Source organism: Heterodontus francisci, chromosome 19, assembly GCF_036365525.1.
Source record: "Heterodontus francisci isolate sHetFra1 chromosome 19, sHetFra1.hap1, whole genome shotgun sequence".
Classification (NCBI taxonomy): domain Eukaryota; kingdom Metazoa; phylum Chordata; class Chondrichthyes; order Heterodontiformes; family Heterodontidae; genus Heterodontus; species Heterodontus francisci.
Window position 1 is genome coordinate 64,767,436 of NC_090389.1, and position 22,710 is coordinate 64,790,145.

At 43.8% G+C, this 22,710-nt stretch overlaps 1 protein-coding gene across 6 annotated transcripts in view; it reads left to right on the forward strand.

Annotated features, from left to right (window-relative positions):
* The window catches only part of iqsec1b (IQ motif and Sec7 domain ArfGEF 1b), a 708,606-nt gene that overhangs the window by 565,131 nt on the left and 120,765 nt on the right, over positions 1 to 22,710 (forward strand). For all 6 annotated transcript variants that reach the window (XM_068051803.1, XM_068051799.1, XM_068051805.1 and 3 more), the window contains one exon: positions 17,522 to 18,804. In XM_068051803.1, coding sequence (XP_067907904.1) covers positions 17,522 to 18,804 — 1,283 coding nt within the window. The remainder of the gene's footprint in view (positions 1 to 17,521; positions 18,805 to 22,710) is intronic.

The window sequence follows — 22,710 nt, forward strand, 5'->3', positions numbered from 1 at the left end:
CTGGGACAATTGGCCGGTCCCTGGCGAGGCAAGGGGAGGTTGTTTGTCGAAGTGGGGGGTGGTGGAATGTAGTGCAGTGGGGGTGGCTTATGCCATGGGGAGGCCCTCCCTGGGGCACAGTGTGCCCGATCAGGACGGCCCCATCAACCCACCAGGTTTAACTGAGCGGAGTCCTGGAGGTCCAGAGCCGCCCGCTCGCCGCTGGTAATATACCAGTGGTGCCAGAAGGAGGCCCTTAAGTGGCAGTTATTTGACCAGTTAAGGACCTTAATTGGCCTGGGACAGACGGGCTTCTTCTTGCTGCCGCTTGTAAAATTGCAGCGGGGATGGAAGAACGACAGGAACGGCCTCCCACTCAATTTTACGCCCACCACCCCCTCCCCCCACCAGCCTCCAGCCCAGGGTCATAAAATTCCAGCCTTGGTCCACTTGGCCCACCTCATTCCCCAGCAGCAGATCCAGCAATGCCTCCTTTCCAGAACATACTGATGAAGGAAGTTCTCCTGGACACATTTCAGAAATTCCTCCCCCTCTTTACCCTTTGTTCTAATATCATCCCAATCGATAATGTGGGTAATTAAAGTCCCCCATATCACCACTCTATAGTCCTTGCACATCTCTGTGAATTCCCTGCTTATTTGCTCCTTTATCTCTCTCCTCACTATTTGGAGGCTGATAGAATACCCCCAGTAGCGTGATCATACCCTTTTTGCTTCTCAATTCTAACCAAATGGATTCAGTCTTTGCCCCCTCAAGGACACCCTTCCTTTCCAATACTGCAATGTCTTCCCTAATCAGTACTGCCACTCCATCTCCCTTTTTTTCCCTTCTCTATCTTTTCTGAACACTTTATATCCTTGTATATTCAGCACTCAGTCCTCGCCATTTTTAAGCCACATTTCCGTGATTGCCGCTACGTCATATTCCCATTATGCTATTTGTGCTTGTAGCTTACCAATCTTATTCACCACACTTTGTGCGTTTACTCACATGCATTGTAATGCTGTCTTTACATTCCTCTTAGCCCTTCTCAGTCTGCTGCTATCTAATAAGGAACTACTCTGTTCTCTAGTCTTGTCCAGCACACACTCATTATGCACCTCATTCCTCTTTTCTGCTTCTGTATGCTGGTGCCCATCCCCCTGCCGATTTAGTTTAAACCCTTCCCCAACCACACTAGTGAATCTCCCCGCGAGGACATTGGTCCCAGGCCTGTTGAGGTGCAATCCATCCATTTTGATTAGGTGCCATATGCCCCAAGAATCTGAAGCCCTCCCTCCTGCACCATGCTTCAAGCCATGCATTGATCCTCCCTATCTTCACATTTCTACTCTTGCTAGTGTGTGACACTGGGAGTAATCCAGAGATTGCTTCCTTCGAGGTCCTGCTCTTTAGCGTCCTCCCTAGCTCCGGAAAATCTGCAGTATCAACAACTTCTGGCTCACTCCCTTCCACCTGCAGAACATTCTGCACCCTCTCCATAGGGGGAGTTTTATGTTCTTCCCCTGCAGTGGGTTTGGAGGTGGGGAGAGCATAAAATCGGTGGGGGGGCGGTGGGGTGGGGTGCAGTTGGGGGAAACCAGCCAACTTCCCGCTTCCGGCGAAATTAAGTCCGGGGCATGAAGGCTTGTGAACAGCCTTCCTGCCCCGCCGCCAATTGAAGCCCTTAAGTGGGCAGTTAATGCCAAATTAAAGGCCTCATCCTGCCACCTCCGCAGTTAGTTAAGTGGTGGACAGGCCTGTCACACTTGGGAAGCATAGCAAGGAAAGCCGTGCGGGATGCTTGCTGGTTGTGGGGTGGGGGGAGGGGCACATAGTGCCTGAACAAGGGACCTGGCATCGGGAAGGGGCTGCCCACTGAGAGTTACTCCCCTGCCCTTGCTGTCGAACCCCACCCTCCGACCCCTGTCTCCGACCCCTCCTGCCCTGACTTACCCTGTGACCTGGGTCCAGTGTTGCTTCTAGGCCTTGGTTGGGTGCTCCACTGACAGCAGCCACCGCCTCTGTGGTGGTGTTGCTCAGTTAAAGAGCTGCCAGCCTCTGATTGACTGGCAGCTCTGAGGATGGGACTTCCATCGCCAGGGTCCTTGATCCCATGGAAGGCCCGCCTCTGTCCAGTTAAGTGCCTAACTGACACGATTCGGTGGGCCTCCCACAAAAGGGACATTGTAAGATTCTCCGGTGCTTTTGCCAGAGGTCGAGAACTCTTGTCGCCCATATAAAATCTTCCCTCTCTTTTCTCATCCCCCCCCCCGCCACACTGATGTCCTTTAGGGAAGGAAATCTGCTGTCCTTTCTGGTCTGGCCTACATGTGACTCCAGACCCACAGCAATGTGGTTGGCTCTTAACTGCTCTGTGAAATGGCCTAGCAAGCCACTCAGTTGTCAAGAGCAATTAGGGATGGGCAGCAAATGCTGGCCCTGCCAGTGACTCCAATGTCCCATGAAAGAATGAAGAAAAAGTGTAGGGGCCTATTCAGGACCATAAAGGTAACCTGTGTGTGGAGGTGGAGGATGTTGCTACGGTTCTTAATGAATACTTGTGTCCATTTTCACAAAAGAGAGGGTGATGCAGACATTGCAATCTGGGAGGAGGAGTGTGAAATATTGGATGAAATTAATGTAGTGAGAGAGGAAGTATTAAGGAGTTTAACATCTTTGAAAGTGGATAAATCCCCAGTCTTGAACAAAATATATCCTAGTCTTTTAAGGGAAGCAAGAGGAGAAATAATTGAGGCTCTGGCCATCATTTTCCAATCTGTTCTGGCTACAGATGTGGTGCCAGAAGACTGGAGGACAGCTAACGTTGTACCGTTGTTTGTTTAAAAAGGGCGAAAGGGGTAGACTGAGTAATTACAGACCAGTCAGCGTAACCTTGGTGGGAAATTATCAGAAAAACATCTGAGGAACAGGATGAATCTTCATTCAGAATGACCTGGATTATTCAAAGGCTGTCAGTACGGATTTGTTAAGGGAAGGTTTTGTCTTACCTCCTCAAAAAATTCAGTGTTCATAATGAGGGTCAATGAGGGTAATGCATTTGATGAATTCTATATGGATTTTAGCAAGGCTTTTGATAAGGTCCCAAAAGTAATAGCCAATGGGATCCAAGGTAATGTGGCAAGTTGGATCCAAAATTGGCTCAGAGGCAGGAAGCAAAGGGTGATGGTTCATGGGTGTTTTTGTGACTGAAAGGCTGTTTCTAGTGGGGTTCTGCAGGGCTCAGTATTAGATCCCTTGCTTTTGTGGTAATAATCAGTGATTTGAACTTGAATGAAGGGGGTATGATTAAGCAGTTTGCAATCGATACAAAAATTGGACATGTGGTTGATAATGAAGAAAGGTGTAGACTGCAGGTAGATATCGATGGCAGGCAGAACAGTCGCAAATGAAGTTCAAACCAGTGAAGTGTGAAGCAATGCATTTGGGGAAGATTAACAAGGGAAGGGAATCGAGGATCAATGGTAGGCACTATGAAATACAGAGAGACCTTGGAGTGCTTGTTCACAGATCCCTGAAGATGGCTTGACAGGCAGAAAGGTGGTCAAGAAGGCATTCTGGGATAGTTGCCTTTATTAGCTTAGAATATAAGAGTGAGGGTGGTGGGGGGGGGGGGGGACCATATAAAACACTGCAGGGAAGTTGCAGGTCAGGAGCATGAAGAAGATGATGCTAAACACAGCATGGAGTAGGACACAACCCTGCTTCACTCTTAAACTGTCGGAAGTGGAACTATCAAACTGTACAGTGTAGTGCATGTTGTCGTGGAAAGAGCAGATGAAACTGAGGAGCTTCGATGGACAGCCAATTTTTCCCAAAATGTTGTAGAGTCCTGTTCTGCTGACGATGTTGAATGCCACAGCGAGATCTACAGAAGTAAAGTAAAGGGGTATACTCTGTTCCCTACACTTCTGTTGTAGCTGGCATGTGGAGGAGATCATGTCCATGGCAGATCTGCTGGCACAGAAACTGCACTTTGCTTCCAGGTACGCTCGGTCTATAAGTAAATGGAGTCTTTTAAGTGCGACCTTAGCAAAGGCCTTCCCCGTGACGCTAAGGAGTGAGATGTACCTGTTGTTGCAGTCTTCTCTGTCGCCTTTGTTTTTGTAGAACAGAGAACCGAGAAGGAGAAGATCATAAAGGTGTGGCAATATATGGGATTTTCCATGCTTGAGCAGTTCAACTGGGATTCTGTCCTTGCAGGGTGCCCTTCTATTTGCTAGGCGGTCTATGACCTCCTTAAGCTTCAGTGATGAGGGCTCTTCACCTAACTCATCCATGACAGAAAGTTGTGGGAGAGCGTCCAGTGTAGACTGGGAAATATCCTACTCTCGGGAGTACAGCTCACAACAGTGTTTAGCCCATCTTTTTACTTCTGTCGATGAGTACTTTGCCATCTGTCGATTTCAGGGGAGCAACTTTGGTGATGGCAGGGTCAAGCACCCTCTTGATCCCTTTGTGCATAGCTGTTAGGTTTCCTTCGTCACCTGCAGTTTGGATTTCTTGATTAAATGTGCAGATATGAAAGGAGTCTATTTTCACACTGGGTCAGATGGCAAGCTGTGCAATCTATCAAGGCTGAAAGCGAAGACAAAAATACATCGCCTCCTAATCAGAGAACTCCTCTACGCTGATGATGCTGCCTTAGTCACTCACATGGAAACTCTTCTGCAAAGACTCATGTACTGTCTCTCCTTTGCCTGTCACCTGTTCTTCTTGGCTGTAAGCATCAAGAAAACAGTGGTCATGGGACAAGGTGTGGCATCTCCTCCCCTGATCACACTAAGTAACAACCCACTGGAAGTGGTTAGCAAATTCTGCTACCTTGGATCTGCAGTGACGATCTGTCCCTTGATGCAGAGCTCAATGCACACATAAGGAAAGCAGCTATCACCTTTGACCAACTTGTGCAACAAGCATGGGATAACACCAAGCTGATGGTTTATAAGGCATGTGTTTGCAGCATCTTGCTGTGTGGCTGTGAAACATGGGCGACTTACAGCTACTGGGAAAAGAAGCTCAATAATTGCCATCTTCATTGTTTGTGACGCAATATGGGTATATCCCGGCAGGACAAAATCACAAATGTGGCAGTCCTCTCAAAGGCAGAGCTCCCAAGTGTGTTGGCACTCATCAGACAGAGGTGGCTTTGGTGGATCGGACATGTCTGCAGGATGGAAGACGATTGCGTACCCAAGGGCCTTCTGTATGGTGAAGTGGCCAGCGCCCATTGACCAGTGGAGCACCCAATGCACCCAATAACTTCAAGGATGCTTGCAAGCATGCCATGAAGGCCCTAATTGTCAACTACTGCACCTGGGAGTCACTAGCTGGCAAAAGAGGGAAATGGTGACACGCTTTGCAGACTGGCATGCACTACCACAATGAGCAGTGGCTACAACAGCTTGGCAACAGTCACCAAAGCCGAAAACAACAGCTCAGCGTCACTTGGCAGCTTCAAATACTGTGGATACAAGAGCAGGTCAGAGGCTAGGAATCCTGCGGCAAGTAACTCACCTCCTGACTCCCCAAAGCCTGTCCACCATCTACAAGGCACAAGTCAGGAGTGTGATGGAATACTCTCCACTTGCTTGGATGGGTGCAGCTCCAACAACAATCAAGAAGCTCGACACCATCCAGAACAAAGCAGCCCACTTGATTGGCACACCATCCACAAACATTCACTCCCTCCACCACTGACGCACAGTGGCAGCAGTGCGTACCATCTACAAGATGCACTGCAGCAACGCACCAAGGCTCCTTAGACAACACCTTCCAAACCCGCAACCTCTACCACCTCAAAGGACGAGCAGCAGATGCATGGCAACACCACCACCTGCAAGTTCCCATCCAAGTCACACACCATCCTGACTTGGAAATATAATGCCATTCCTTCACTGTCGCTGGGTCAAAATCCTGGAACTCCCTTCCTAACAGCATTGTGGGTATACCTACCTCACATGGACTGAAGCGGTTCAAGAAGGCAGCTCACCACCACCTTCTCGAGGGCAATAAATGCTAACCTGGGCAGCGATGCCCACATCCCATGAATGAATAAAAAAAAACTTGTGGTAGAACCTGCCTCTCAAGGATTGGTCTTCACAGCCATCAGCAAAGGCTCACCAGGAGAAGCCACCCCACCTAAAATGGATTGTTTGCTGCATGTCCATCATCTTTGTAGATAGGAGTATGCCAACAAAGTATAAAACGATAGTTAGACCACAGCTAGAGTAATGTGTGCAGCTCTGGTCACCACACTATGGGAAAGATGTGATTGCACTAGAGAGAGTACAGAGGAGATTTGAGGATGTTGCCTGGACTGGAGAATTTTAGTTATGAGGAAAAATTGGATAGGCTAGGGTTTTCTTTGGAACAGAGGAGGCTAAAGGAAGACCTATTTCAAGTGTATATAATTATGAGGAGTCTAGATAGAGTGGATAGGAAGGCCCAATTCCTCTTGGTTGAGGTGTCCATAACGAAGGAGCATAGATTTAGAGTAAGAGGTAGAGGTTTAGAGAGGATTTGAGGGGAAATTGTTTTACCCAGAGGGTGGTGGGGATCTGGAACACACTACCTAAAAGAGTGGTAAAGGCCGAAACTCTCATTAAAATTTAAAAAGTATTTGGATATGCACTTGAAGTACTGTAACCTACAAGGCCACGGACCAAGAGCTGGAAAGTGGGATTTGGCTAGACCAGCACAGATGCAGTGGTCGAATTGCCACCTTCCATGCTATAAATTTCTATGGTTATTTTCTATGTTTTAAATACTCTCAGATGTTTCTTCCATGATGCCATCTCCTCTGGCCTCTCTCTACTTGAATGCTCTTGTTCATAGATCATATCATTCTGACCACTTCCGTGTATCCTTCACCAGTTACTACCTCCTACCTCCTTCCAACCCCAATTCCTTCTACGCTGTCTCTGGAAAAACCTCTCTTCCCCCACACTCCTCGGCCAGGTCACTTACAACTTTTCTTTTATGCTTCCCGTTGCCTAGCCTTTGGCCCTCTATTCATCGTAATACTTTTGCAATAGTTAATAGGCTCGACCACTGCTTCTCCTTCACCTTTGATACCTTTGTCCCCAGTAAAACCTTTACTTTCTTCCATCATGCTCTTTTTCCCTGGTATTGCCCATATCTTTGCTCTGCGAAGTCCAAAGGAGTGCTGACTTGAGTATATCTGGTACACAACTGGTTTAGCTCTATCACCAGATCTGGTTGAACCACATCAAATGCTATCAGACCTCACTCTCGGCCATAATCTTATACCACTCCAGGATCAACCTGGGAGGAAAGATAATGCCTCGCTTCTTTAATATTCTAACTACCATCTTCTCAAACCCCTCTCTCATGCACCCTCCACCCCCACCTTCAAGTGTGAAGAGTTCATCGTCTCAATGTTAATGACAAATTCTGTCTATTCAACTGCCACTGCTGCTTCCTGTTTCCCCTTTTCCCACCAAGTTGAACCTCCCTCCAAAGCTCCCTCTGCCATGACCTGGACTCTCAACTTTCTGTAGTGTCTCTCCTATTTCCCCTTGTGCCCTCCCATGTTCTTGCCCCCCACCCCCCCAGCTCTTCATAAACTAGTACATCTTAAGCTCTGCTTCCCATATCATATCTGGCACCACATCTCACTCAACCATCACTCATGCACTTGTTAACCTGCAGTGACTCTAGTATCCACTATGCCTCAAGTTTGAAATTCTCATCCTTGCATTTAAATCCTATCATGGCCTTGCCGCTTCCTATCTCTGTAACCTTCTCCTGCGCGACATCCCCAACCTGTGTTTTCCAGGCTCTAGTCTTGTGCATGTCGCTTTTTCCCTGCCGTTGATGGCTGTGCCTTCAACCATCTCAGCTCTACACTCTGGAATTGCCTTACTAAACCCCTCTGCTTCTCTATCTCCCCTTTCTCCTTTAGAACCTCCTCGTTGATCAAACTTTTGATAACCTTTCCTCATTTCTCCTCCGTTAGCTTGGCGTCCATTTTTATCTGATTACTCTTCTATAGTTATTTGAAACACTTCTCAAGTTGTGGGTATTATTTTTGTTCATCCATCTGGGAAAAACCATATAATCTCCACAATTTCCATAGTCACATCCTTAAGCTGTAACTTCAAGGAATCTACTGCTTTGCCACTACTGTTTTATCTGGTTAAGACAATTCCAAATGTTGATCACTCATTTAAGTTAAAAAGCTTTTACAAACATCTGTCCTAAATTGCTGTTTCACGATTAGCTTATGCCCCTTGTTCAACTGACTTGACGTACATTTAAATCTTGCATACAAGGCTATTCCATCACACCTGTGCTCATCCTAGGTTAACTGCAACTATGCACTCATTGAATCATCGAATGGTATAGCACTGAAGAAAGCCGTTCAGCCCATCTTTCATCAAGCTATCCAATTAATCCCACTCCCCTGTTCTTGTACCAAAACCCTGTAATTTTTTTCCCCCTTCAAGTATGTATCCGGTCCTTTTTTGAATGTTACTATTGAATCTGCTTCCACCACCCTTTCAGGTAATGCATTCCAGATCAGAGCAATTCACTGTGCAAAAAGATGTTTCCTCATGTTACCTCTGGTTCTTTTGCCAACCACCTTAAATCTGTATCCTCTGTAGAATGCTCCTTCCATCGCTGGAAAGTTCCTTCTTTATTTGATCAAAATCATTCATGATCTTGAACACCTCCATCAAATCTCCTCATAACCTTTCCTGTTGTAAGGAGAAGAATCCCAGTTTCTCCAGTCTCTTCACATAACTGAAGCCCCTCATCCCTGGTACTATTGTAATAAATTTCTTCTGCACCTTGGCAAGAGCCTTGACATCCTTCCTAATGTGTGGTGCCCAGAATGGACACACTACTGCAGTTGAGGCCTAACCAGTGTTTTATAAAGATTTTGCATCACTTCCTTGCTTTTGTACTCTATACCTCTATTAATAAAGCCAAGGATCTTGTATGCTTTTTAATAGCCTTCTAAATTTGTCCTGCCACCTTCAAAGCTTTTCAGGACTCTTTATTCCTGTGCCCTCTTTAAAGTTGTATCATTTAGTTCATATTGCCTCTTCGTTCTTCCTACCAAAATATATCATTTCACCCTTGGATGGCAATCATCTCATCCTGGGGATTTGTCACTCTTTAGTGCCATTAATTTCTCTGTCATTCTTTGCTGCTCTTTGTATCTTTCCCATTTGGCAGGACCTGTTATTTTTTGTATTTTTGCATGCTTTTTCTTTTAGTTTTATGTTGTCTCTTCCCTCTTCAGTTGTCCATGGTTGCCTTTTTTTGGCAATTAGCCTCTTGATCTTTAGGGGTTCTCTATCATGTTAAATTCTTCTGTTCCTTTTTGAACACCTCCCACTGACCTTCAGTTGTTTTATCCATTAACAGATTTGTCCAGTTTGCTCTGGACAGTCTCTGTCTCATCCCATTGATACCTGACTAATGGAAACATTTTTACATGCATCCTTTTATAGTTTCCATAGATTCTCTCGCTCTCAACTGCTGGATGGTTGCTCACTCGGCTGCTCGCTTTCCCAGTTTGGTATCATCTTTAAATGTGACCAGTTAGCAATAGATCTTTGAAACCAGGTTTTTCATTTAATTGGGAACCATAGGAGTCCAAGCATGATCATTTGGTCATTTCACAAAATCCTTCCACCAAAATTACTTCGTAACAAGTACCTGCTACTACCTTTCCTTCAGTCAATTTCTCTTTCATACCAAGGTTTATCTTGAATTCGTACTGCTTCCAGATTCAGCAGCAGCTCTTCTTACACCTTGTTGAAGGCTTATGTTCCGTAATTTATTAATTGTGGAATTTCATTTTGGAAGGTCGAATTTGAATGCAGAATACAGGCTTAAAGACAGGATTCTTGGTAGTGTGGAGGAACAGAGGGATCTTGGGGTCCATGTCCATAGATTGCTCAAAGTTGCCACCCAAGTTGATAGGGTTGTTAAGAAAGCGTATGGTGTGTTGGCTTTCATTAACAGGGGGATTGAGTTTAAGAGCCGCGAGGTTATGCTGCAGCTCTATAAGGCCCTAGTTAGACCACACTTGGAATATTGTGTTCAGTTCTGGTCGCCTCATTATAGGAAGGATGTGGAAGCTTTAGAGAGGGTGCAGAGGAGATTTACCAGGATGCTGCCTGGACTGGAGGGCATGTTTTACGAAGAAAGGTTGAGGGAGCTAGGGCTTTTCTCATTGGAGCGAAGAAGGATGAGAGGTGACTTGATGGAGGGGTACAAGATGATGAGAGGCATAGATAGAGTGGATAGCCAGAGACTTTTTCCCAGGGTGGAAAGGGCTATCACCAGGGGGCATAATTTTAAGGTGATTGGAGGAAGGTTTCGGGGAGATGTCAGAGGTAGGTTCTTTACACAGAGAGTGGTGGTTGCGTGGAATTCACTGCCAGCAGTGGTAGTAGAAGCAGATACATTAGGGACATTTAAGCGACTCTTGGCTAGGTACATGGATGATAGTAGTATGAAGGGTATGTAGGTAGTTCGATCCTAGAGTAGGTTAAAGGTTCGGCACAACATCGTGGGCCGAAGGGCCTGTACTGTGCTGTACTGTTTTATGTTCTTCTTTGGCCTCCTTGTCTCGGGAGACGGTGGGTAAGCGCCTGCAGGTGGTCAGTGGTTTGTGGAGCAGCGCCTGGTGTGGCTATAAAGGCCAATACTAAAGTGACAGACTCTTCCACAGGTGCTGCAGATAAAATTGGTTGTCAGTTTCGCAGTTGGCTTTCCCCTTGCGCTTCTGTCTTTTTTTTCCTGCCAACTGCTAAGTCTCTTCGACTCGCCACACTTTCGCCCCGCCTTTATGGCTGCCCTCCAGCTCTGGCGATCGCTGGCAACTGACTCCCACGACTTGTGATCAATGTCACAGGACTTCATGTCGCGTTTGCAGATGTCTTTAAAGCGGAGACATGGACGGCCGGTGGGTCTGATACCAGTGGTGAGCTTGCTGTACAATGTGTCTTTGGGGATCCTACCATCTTCCATGCGGCTCACGTGGCCAAGCCATCTCAAGCGCCGCTGACTCAGTAAGATGTATAAGCTGGGGATGTTGGCCGCCTCAAGGACTTCTGTGTTAGAGATACGGTCCTGCCACCTGATGCCAAGGATTCTCCAGAGGCAGCGAAGATGGAATGAATTGAGACGTCGCTCTTGGCTGACATACTTTGTGCAGGCCTCGCTGCCGTAGAGCAAGGTACTGAGGACGCAGGCTTGATACACGCGGACATTTGTGTTCATTATTTCATTACTATGTATTAAGTATTTTTTTGAAAACGGAAGACATAAAACAGAATTCTATTCTGAGGTATAAAGGCACTTTTTAGCACTCGGTTTACTGACTTTAAATTCTTTCATGGGGTGTTGGTGTCTCTAGTTAGGCCAGCATTTATTGCCCATCCCTAATTGTTCTCGAGAAGGTGATGGTGAGCCACCTTCTTGAACTGCTGCAGTCCATCTGGTGCAGGTGCAGCCACAGTGCTGTTAGTAACGGAGTTCCAGGATTTTGATCCTGCGACAGTGAAGGAACGGTGATAAAGTTTCAAGTCAGGATGGTGTGTGGGTAGGAGAGAAACCTGCAGGTGATGATGTCCCCATGCATCCGCTGCCCGTGTCCTTCTAGTTGGTAGTGCTTGCAGATTTGGAAGGTGCTGTTGAAGGAGACTTGGTGAGTTGCCGCAGTGCATCTTGTAGATGGTGCACACTGCTGCCACTGTGAGGGAACTAATGTTTTAAGTTGGTGGATGGGGTGCTGATCAAGCAGGCTGCTTTGTCCTGGATGGTGTTGAGCTTCGGGAGTGGTGGTAGAACCGCATTCATCCAGGCCAGTGGAGTATTCCATCACACTGCTGACTTTGCCCTGCAGATGGGTACGGGCTTTGGGGAGTCAGGAGGTGAGGAACTCACCTCAGAATTCCCAACTTCTGACAGGCTCTTGTAGCCATGGTATTTATATGGTGGGTCCAGCAAGTTTCTGGTCAATGGTAACCCCCAGGATGTTGATTATGGGGGATTTTTTTAAAAAATTCTTTCATGGGATGTGGGCATCACTGGTGATGCCAGCATTTATTGTCCATCCCTAATTGCCCTTGAGCTAAGTGGCTTGCTGGGCCATTTCAGAGGGCAATCAAGAGTCATCCACATTTGCTGTGGATCTGGAATCACATGTAGACCAGACCAGGTAAGGTTGGCATATTTCCTTTCCTAATTGGCATTAGTGAACCAGACGGGTTTTTACAACAATCGACAATGGTTTCAGTATCATTAAACTAGCTTTTAATGCCAGATTTTTATAAATTGAATTCCAATTTCACCATCTGCCATGGTGGGATTCGAACCCATGTCCCCAGAGCATTAGCCTAGGTGTCTGGATGACTAGTCTAGTGACATTACCAAAACACCACCGCCTCCCCCAAATCAGCGATGGTAATGCTATTGAATGTCAAGGGGAGATGGTTAGATTCTCTCTTTTTTTTTGGAGATCATCATTGCGAGGCACTTGTGTGGTGTGAATGTTACTTGCCACTTATCACCCCAAGACTGGATGTTGTCCAGGTCTTACTGCATATTAGCGTGGACAGCTTCAGTCTCAGAAGTTGCGAATGGTATTGAACATTGTGCAATCATCAGCAAACATCCCCACTTCTGACCTTATGATGGAAGGAAGGAAGGTCATTGATAAAGCAGCTGAAAATGATTGGGCCTAGGACACTACCCTGAGGAACTCCTGCAGCAATATCCTGGGACTGAGATGATTGTTGTTGTTGGAGGCCAATCATCTTCCTTAGTGTTAGGTATGTCTCCAGCCAGTGGAGAATTTTCCCCTGATACCCATTGATTCCAGTTTTGCTAGGGCTCCATAATGTCATACTCAGTCAAATGCTGCCTTGATGTCAAGGGCAGTCACTCTCACCTCACCTCTTGAGTTCAGCTCTTATGTCCATGTTTGGACCAAGACCGTAATGAGGTCAGGAGCCGTGTGACCCTGGCAGAACCCAAACTGAGCATCAGTGAGCAGGTTATTGCTTTGCAAGTGCCGCTTGATAGCACTGTCAACGACACCTTCCATCACTTTACTGATGATCGGTGGTGGGGAGAAAGCTATTATTAATTGGATGCCTACCAGTATTTGGTAGCTAAGATATGAAGACTTTATAGCGTTGAAAAATTGCACATCAGGCTGGCATATGAACCAGTCGAGTATAATTATCCTGCAATAAATTTATATTTTAAGCCTCATTAGAATCTCCATATGTTCCGTGACAGTGAGTGATTTAGAAATGGAAAATAACATTAATTATTACAGTATTAAATGCTGAATAGGGTTTTTTTTATTAGATTGTTCGGGAATACTAGTGTTGGTTTGGAGATTGTTACAGAACTTATTTCTTCCTCTCTCAACCCATTTTTTATGTCTCTCTTGTCCAGTCTCTTCTGACCGACATTCACGATTCTTCCAATACCCTCCACAACTTTAACCATTTCGAGCTTCCTGGCCCTAACTGTCTCCTTTTCACCATGGGGATTAATTCTTCTACACCTCCACCATCCATGAGGATGGCTTGCAGGTCCTCTGCTTCCTTGAACAGAGATCTGACCAGTCCCTATCTACCATCACTCTCTTCTTCCAGACTGAACTTGTTCTTGCATTGAACAGCTTCTTTAACTCCAGTCACTTCCTCCAAATAAAATGTCTCACTATGGCAACACATATCGGTCATTATCTATGCAAGTCTTTTCATGAGATATGTAGAGCATTCTTTGTTCCAGTCCAACTTGGGTCCCCTCCCTCATGTTTGTCTGGTACATTAATGATTGTATTTGTGCTGTTTCATGCTGTCACCCCAAACTGGAAAACCTCTTCAACTACTCAAATACTCCCTCCAGGTGAAACAGTGATTTATTTATACTGCTCTAAAATTAGTATCGTGCATTTGTTACTCACGAGGCAGTCGTCTTTATATTGGGGAGACCAAACGCAGATTGGGTGATCGCTTTGCAGAAGGCCTCTATTCAGTCCCTAAATGTGGTACCGAGCTTCTGGTCACTTGATGCTTTCATTCTCCATCCTGCGAGAGTGGTCCTAAAGGAAGAGTGCTAAATTGGGGGAAGGCCAACCATACCAAAATTCGGCAGGAGCTGGGGAATGTAGATTGGGAGCAGCTGTTTGAAGGTAAATCCACATGTGATATGTGGGAGGCTTTTAAAGAGAGGTTGATTAGCATGCAGGAGAGACATGTTTCTGTGAAAATGAGGGATAGAAATGGCAAGGTTAGGGAACCATGGATGACAGGTGAAATTGTGAGACTAGCTAAGAGGAAAAAGGAAGCATACATAAGGTCTAGGCGTCTGAAGAAAGACGAAGCTTTGAAAGAATATTGGGATTGTAGGCGCAATCTGAAACTGAGGAATTCTGAGGGCTAAAAGGGGTCATGAAATATCTTTAGCAAACAGGGTTAAGGAAAATCCCAAAGCCTTTTATTCATATATAAGGAGCAAGAGGGTAACTAGAGAAAGGATTGGCCCACTCAAGGACAAAGGAGGAAAGTTATGCGTGGAGTCAGAGTAAATGGGTGAGATTCTAAACAAGTACTTTGCATCGGTATTCACCGAGGAGAGGGACATGACGGATGTTGAGGTTAGGGACAGATGTTTGATTACTCTTGGTCAAGTCGGCATAAGGAGGGAGGAAGTGTTGGGTATTCTAAAAGGCATTAAGGTGGACAAGTCCCCAGGTCCGGATGGGATCTATCTCAGGTTACTGTGGGAAGCGAGAGAGGAAATAGCTGGGGCCTTAACAGATATCTTTGCAACATCCTTAAACATGGGTGAGATCCCGGAGGACTGGAGAATTGCTAATGTTGTCCCCTTGTTTAAGAAGGGTAGCAGAGATAATCCAGGTAATTATAGACCGGTGAGCCTGACTTCAGTGGTAGGGAAGCTGCTGGAGAAGATACTGAGGGATAGGATCTATTCCCATTTGGAAGAAAATGGGCTTTTCAGTGATGGGCAACATGGTTTTGTGCAGGGAAGGTCATGTCTTACCAACTTAATAGAATTCTTTGAGGAAGTGACAAAGTTGATTGATGAGGGAAGGGCTGTAGATGTCATATACATGGACTTCAGTAAGGCGTTTGATAAGGTTCCCCATGGTAGGCTGATGGAGAAAGTGAAGGCGCATGGGGTCCAAGGTGTACTAGCTAGATGGATAAAGAACTGGCTGGGCAACAGGAGACGGAGAGTAGCAGTGAAAGGGAGTTTCTCAAAATGGAGACGTGTGACCAGTGGTGTTCCACAGGGATCCGTGCTGGGACCACTGTTGTTTGTGATATACATAAATGATTTGGAGGAAAGTATAGGTGGTCTGATTAGCACGTTTGCAGACAACACTAAGATTGGTGGAGTAGCAGATAGTGAAGGGGACTGTTAGAGAATACAGCAGAATATAGATATATTAGAGAGTTGGGCAGAGAAATGGCAGATGGAGTTCAATCAGGGCAAATACGAGGTGATGCATTTTTGAAGATCCAATTCAAGAGTGAACTATACAGTAAATGGAAAAGTCCTGGGGAAAATTGATGTACAGAGAGATTTGGGTGTTCAGGTCCGTTGTTCCCTGAAGGTGGCAATGCAGGTCAATAGAGTGGTCAAGAAGGCATATGGCATGCTTTCCTTCATCGGACGGGGTATTGTGTACAAGAGTTGGCAGGTCATGTTACAGTTGCATAGGACTTTGGTTCGGCCACATTTGGAATACTGCGTGCAGTTCTGGTCGCCACATTACTAAAAGGATGTGGATGCTTTGGAGATGGTGCAGAGGAGGTTCACCAGGATGTTGCCTGGTATGGAGGGCGCTAGCTATGAAGAGAGGTTGAGTAGATTAGCATTATTTTCATTAGAAAGACGGAGGTTGAGGGGGCACCTGATTGAGGTGTACAAAATCATGAGAGGTATAGACAGGTTGGATAGCAAGAAGCTTTTTCCCAGAGTGGGGGATTCAATTACTAGGGGACACGAGTTCAAAGTGAAAGGGGAAAAGTTTAGGGGGGATATGCGTGGAAAGTTCTTTACGCAGAGGGCGGTGGGTGCCTGGAACACGTTGCCAGCGGAGGTGGTAGACGCGGGCACGATAGCGTCTTTTAAAATGTATCTGGACAGATACATGAATGGGCAGGAAGTAAAGAGATACAGACCCTTAGAAAATAGGTGACATGTTTAGATAGAGGATCTGGATCGGCGTAGGCTTGGAGGGCTGAAGGGCCTGTTCCTGTGCTGTAATTTTCTTTGTTCTTTGCTCCCACTCTCCATCCTGCTCCCATTCTGACCTCTGCCTCCTATGCTGTCCAGTGAAGCTCAACAGAAATTCGTGGAACAGCACCTCATCTTTTGATAAGGCACTTTACAGCCTTCTTGCCTCTGCATTGAGCTTGACAACATCCTATCATAACCATGTTTTCATGGCAGAAGATTTTGCTGTAACCATTTACACCTCATCTGGGCCCATCTTTTGTTGGATTATTAGCACATTACTTTTCCTTGCCCTCTTTTGCCTTACCTATCATCCATTTTGTCATTTAAACACCCCTGCATTGCATCACAGAGCTAGGAGGCGATCACTAAGGTAAGGTGGAGCAATGCTAAGGATGGATTTGGTGATGAATTTTGAAATTGATATGCTGGGGCACAGAGCTTTGCAGAAGATGGGGGTGGTGGGAAGATGGGATATCGGGCAGGTAAATATATGGGCTGTGATGTTTTGGGTAAGTTGAAGCTTGTTGACAGTTGATACAGGAAAGCAGGTAGAAAACATTTTGGATGTTGAGCATTGAGTTAATGAAAGCGTGGATTAAGACTTCAGTAGTAGTAGGGGAGTAAGTGATGAGGGTAGAAACAGGCAATGTTGTATGGTGGAAGAAAGCAATTTTGCTGCTGGAATGGATGTGCTGGATGAAGCTGAGCTTGGAGTTGAGCAGTATGCTGATATTGGATTATCTACAACTGCTCTTGATGCATTTTTCCAGCCTCCCAGAAGCAATACCCATTATATTATTTCCACATGGCACGCCATCCTTGGGTGAAAATGTACACGTACATGTCCATTATTCCTAGAAAGGAAAGATACATGTTAGCAAATGTCTGGAATAGCATGCACTAAAATAACTGTGCTTCAAAACAAATATTGGGTTTCATCTATCTAATCCATCAGTGTGCACTTAAAAACTATTTCAATTATTAATACAATTGTTTTACCTTTTTTATAATTTATCCCTTTCTTCATTTGAATACTGTTCAGTTAGAATACCAGTTTAGCAACTGATGAGTAATTTCTTTGATGCTTGTATTAAAGTTTAATAATGGTACTGTGTTGTAAATGAACGAATTAAGCCATTTCAAACTGTGCAAAATTAGGATCCTCAAGTGCAGCACAAAAAGTGGTTCTCTGGCCTGGTCAAATTTCTGTTTAGAATTAGGTTATTAAATATTTGTTTTTTTTTAGGTGGAGATGCTTGAACGCAAATATGGAGGACGATTCATAACCAGGCATGCCGCTCGAACCATTCAGACAGCATTCCGCCAATATCAAATGAACAAGAACTTTGAAAGACTTCGAAGTTCTATGTCTGAGAATCGCATGTCCAGGCGCATTGTTCTATCCAATATGAGAATGCAGTTTTCTTTTGAAGGACCTGAGAAAGTCCACAGTTCATTTTTTGAGGGGAAACAAGTGTCCATGACTGATGATGCAAGAAAAGTAGGAACTATTGTTCAGTCAGATTGTGGAGATCTTGGAGGTTCAGCAGTGATCAAATCTCCAGCTGCCAACAATGATTTTGCAGATGCAATAACTGAGCTTGAAGATGCTTTCTCGAGGCAAGTCAAATCGCTTGCAGAATCAATTGATGATGCACTGAATTGTCGCAGCCTGCATACAGATGATGGACAACCTACTGACCTGGGCAAACATTACAAAGAAAGCTTACAAAAAGAGGAAGAAATGGATAGTCTGTCTTATGCTAAATCCACACGTGATGTTGAGCGCAGAAAATTGGATGAAATGTCTGCTTCATATAGTGATGTCACCCTGTATATTGATGAGGAAGAACTTTCTCCTTCACTTCCTGTGTCCTTACAATCTGTAGACAGGCCATCCAGCACAGAATCAGATTTCCGGCTCCGGTCAGTGAATTCTGCCCAGGAATACTGGTCCATGACACACAGGGATGACAAGCCAGACACTGACACAAGCTGCAGGAGCACCCCTTCTTTGGAGTGTCAAGAATCGAGGCTTCGTGTCGATCATCTCCCTTTACTAACTATTGAACCACCCAGTGATAGTTCAGTAGATTTAAGTGACCGGTCAGACAGAAGCTCACTAAAGAGACAAAATGCATATGATCAGAGCCCCAGTAGCCAACGTGGAAGTCCCAAGCATATTCCACATTCAGTACCCACAAGAGTGTTCCACCGTGATGAAGAACCTGCTCGATATCGACCACGGCAGGTTGACAGCCACCTGGCTATCAATGGCTCGGCAAATCGGCAAAGCAAATCAGAGTCTGATTTTTCTGATGGGGATAATGACAGTATCAATAGCACTTCAAACTCCAATGATACAATAAACTGTAGCTCGGAGTCCTCTTCCAGAGACAGTTTACGAGAGCAAACTTTGAGCAAACAAACATACCATAAGGAAACCAGAAACAGCTGGGATTCCCCTGCATTTAGCAATGATATCATCAGAAAACGTCACTACCGGATTGGTCTAAACCTCTTCAATAAGTATGTAAACATTTAATTAATCTTTCTTACACAAACTATGTTCAGATTCTCTTGTTGGTCTGTGGACTTTAAAGCTGCTTTTGGTGCTGCTCTGTGATTAGTCTGTCAAATATCAAGGGCAACATCAGTGTGGTCCATGTTGGCACAGCTTTTGTGGATTCGTTGGTTTAAAAAAAATTGCAAAGGAGGGAAGCTTTAATTGGAGATTGAGTATTCTCCCACCATGATACCTTAATTTACCTTATTAAAAATCAGCAAAGATTGCTTGAAATGGTGAAAGCCTACTCATAAGGCATCCTATGGTCAAAAGACGAGCATGCAGCCTGCTCCCTGGCTAACGGGGTTATTATTTTAACTGCTATGAATTTCAGCTTGGCTCTATTTTTCTTCTCTTCCTTTCTCAAATTCTTTTCAAGATCCAGACCTTAGGATGCTGAGGTACGTGGTAGATTTTCAAGGGTTGCACAGGGTATTGGATGGCTTCTGATTTTGTCACAGTTGCCCTTTATCCATTTTGTTGCTTAAAAATTTAGATGTGAAGTTGCAGGTATTTCTTTAAATTTTAGTGAAGGTAGTGAATTTTCATAAATATAAATCCATGTCCCTGTTTGTTTTTTCCCTTTGGAAATCATAAACTTCTATGAAAGTCATTTGTGGATGTTGAGCTCTTAACAGTTAAGATAACGATTTTAGAGAACAGCATTAGGGGCTTTTAATCTGTATACATATGATATGTATTTAAAGATTATGGAAGGCTACTCATTTTTTCTAACAATGCTGGAAAATCGATATTTTGAATATCTGAGGATTAGCCCCCTGTTCTGCAAATTGAGTGAAATTCAAGCAAAAGATCTTTATGTTGCACTGAATGTGAATCTTTCTCTAAAAATAGGAACGCCCAATCCGTTTAGTTAAGCATAAACACCTCATCACTGATGCTGGAAGAAGAGCTTTGCAAATCTGAGCTAAGGCTGCAGATTTCATTCTTTCTCAGTGCATTTGCTTGGCAAATTCAGTAAAATTACCTGCGTGGAGAATATTTATCTTGGAGAATTTTCTTTTAGATATTTCCATGGGGAAATTTGAATAATGATCTAAACGTTTGCATTTTCTAGTTGAGTGACCCTTGTTGTCTAGTATGTGTATTTTCCTATATGATACATTTTCAGTATGCAATCCGTCAGTTGTGCTAAATAAGCAATAACTTTCATTGTGAAGTGCATAAAGAGAATATCCTATTGGATGCAACTGTGATCTTTTACTCAGTTTGTCTGATTGGCTTTACATGGTTGCATTTATTTTTGTCAACGAAATGCAGTCTACATTTAGGGCTGGCTGATACCATTATGCCACATCCAAGATCAGGAACTAGCTGTTTGCGACTGTAGTGTCAACTTGTACAAAAGTGAGCATGAAAATTTTGAATACACTGATGTAACAGAAAATTTGGGCAAGCAGGCAACCAAGTTCCATAGATGACTGCATTTATCTCTATCCCAGTTGTTTGCTGGCTGTGGTAGTAACATTTGGGTATATCCATCACTGCTTCACTTGAATGCACCAGCATCATCATTTCAAAGTCAAATTAATTAATCTACTGTTTTCATATTGTGATACAAAATACATCCTGTTTTACTTGTAAGCTCTACAAATTGAACTGGGCAATATTGGTTATATTTTCGGAGGTTTAACATTTTTCCATGAAAGAAATCTGTAACTTTGCACGGCTAGTGTTTGGTGATTGTATTCTGGAATTATATGTTGACTGCTTTTCGGATGAAATTAGATAAGGTATCGAGTACTGCATATGTGGGACGCACAAAGCAAAGTTCAAAAGTGGCATCCTGTTTACCCATCCAATCAATATAAAAAATAATGTATAAAATCAATAAAAAGCCAAATAAAGATGGAAGAATAAAAAAAAGAAAAGGAAAGGATGGAAGAAGAAATTCAAAGTGAGATAAATCATTGTTTTTAGTTGAAAAAAGTGTTTGGCAATGTCATTCATATTACCTCATTTGTTTGTTTGACACTAAAGTAATCTGAGGAACTATAATACCATTTACCATTACCAGAGGGGGAAAAAAGCTTTGTCTTACAAGATGCCTTAAGATGCAACAGACATATATATAGCAACCAACTTTTCATGGTGTCTGTTAAAGCACCTATTTATATCACTCAATTCCAGGGATTTACTCCTTTTCCCCTCAATGAAAACTTTCCTTCATTTGTTACAAACCATATTAATGTATGGAGTGAAATTATGAATTATTTCACGCAGGGGATGCGAGTGGAATGCCTTCAGAGTTGAGATGCTTGTTACAGTATCTTATCGATTGGCTATAAGAAAGAAGAAAAGAAAGATATACTGTACTTTGTTTCAAGTTGTATCAGTGGTTTATAAGTTTCCACATTCTATGGAGCAGGACTACTTACTTAATGGACATGGTAAAACTAGAACAAAGACTATGTGAACAAATGGGCTACAAGCCAACAGTTTCCAGCAATACATCCATCCCATGCTTTAGAGGCAGCAATATCGTTTGTGATTGGGGTGTCTTGGAGAAATAAGAGGCATATACCTACTGGGGCAGTCACCCATCAGTTCTGCAGTTGTCACATCATTACTTTGATCACTAAAATTAGACCATAAAAGTAAGATTTTTAATCGCTATATGTAAGAAAAAATCTTTGCAAATGTGGAGGCATTTTGCCTTCATTGATGTATTTTTAATGCAATGAACTTAAGTCCAGCCATGCCAAGTGTCCCTGTCCTATGGCACAATGTATAGGAAGATCAACCTGCATTTATATAGAATTTTGCTATACCACCATATTACGTTGTCTGACATATCTAATTAGCTTATTACAAGCCTGTGATCTTAGCTTTTTTGTAAATCCTTTTTGCAAATTTGTTGGCGATACTGGACATTCAAAACGCAATTATGCAGTATAATATAGACTTTTTTTAAATGGTACTGCTAATTTCTGAGTACAAGAACAATACATTATGGAAGTTCAGTCGGCTAGCAGAGACCTAATTCATTCATGTATTTCTGCAGGCTTTGGCTGTTTGGATGGTTGTAGGAGAAGACATCTATATCCAAGTTAGTCTGGCTCGACATTATTTAACAAAGATTGCTGATGATCACATCAGTGCCTCAATATGATAATATCTGTTATTTACTTGGCTAAATCTGGTTTGGACTAAAAGTGAAAACTTTTGCAAAAATTATATGAACCAGAGTGCATTTGTCATCCTACTGTAAACAATAAGATGGCCTCAAGTGGCACTGCTAAAGTTTTTTTCCTTCTCAAAATAGCCATTGTATGAGAAAATGCATACCAACTGGTCCAGAATTCACGTGGGATCCATAACTACCTAATGAACATGATGGGAATGACACACCTATGATCAGTTTTACTTGACTAAATGATATAAGCCAGAACACACATGGTCACGCTGCTCCAAAAGCAAAATACTGTGGATGCTGGAAATCTGAAATAAAAACAGGAAATGCTGGACATACTCAGCAGGTCAGGCAGCATCTGTGGAGAGAGAAACAGAGGTAATGTTTCAGGTTGATGAAAGGTTATCAACCTGAAACATTTTACTCTGTTTCTCTCTCCACTGATGCTGTCTGACCTGAGTATGTGTAGCATTTTCTGTTCTTATTTATGTCATGCTGCTAATTTTAATGTAATTTATATTGCCAATCAAAAATAAACATCTGTAGAATTAAGGCTGTATTAGATTCAGATGAGGGAGGAAAACAAAAACAGAATCATAGAAATTTACAGCATGGAAGGAGGCCATTTGGCCCATCATGTCCATGCCAGCTGGCAAGTAACCATTCAGCCTAAACCCACTTTCCAGCTCTTGGCCCAATGCCTTGTAGGTTATGG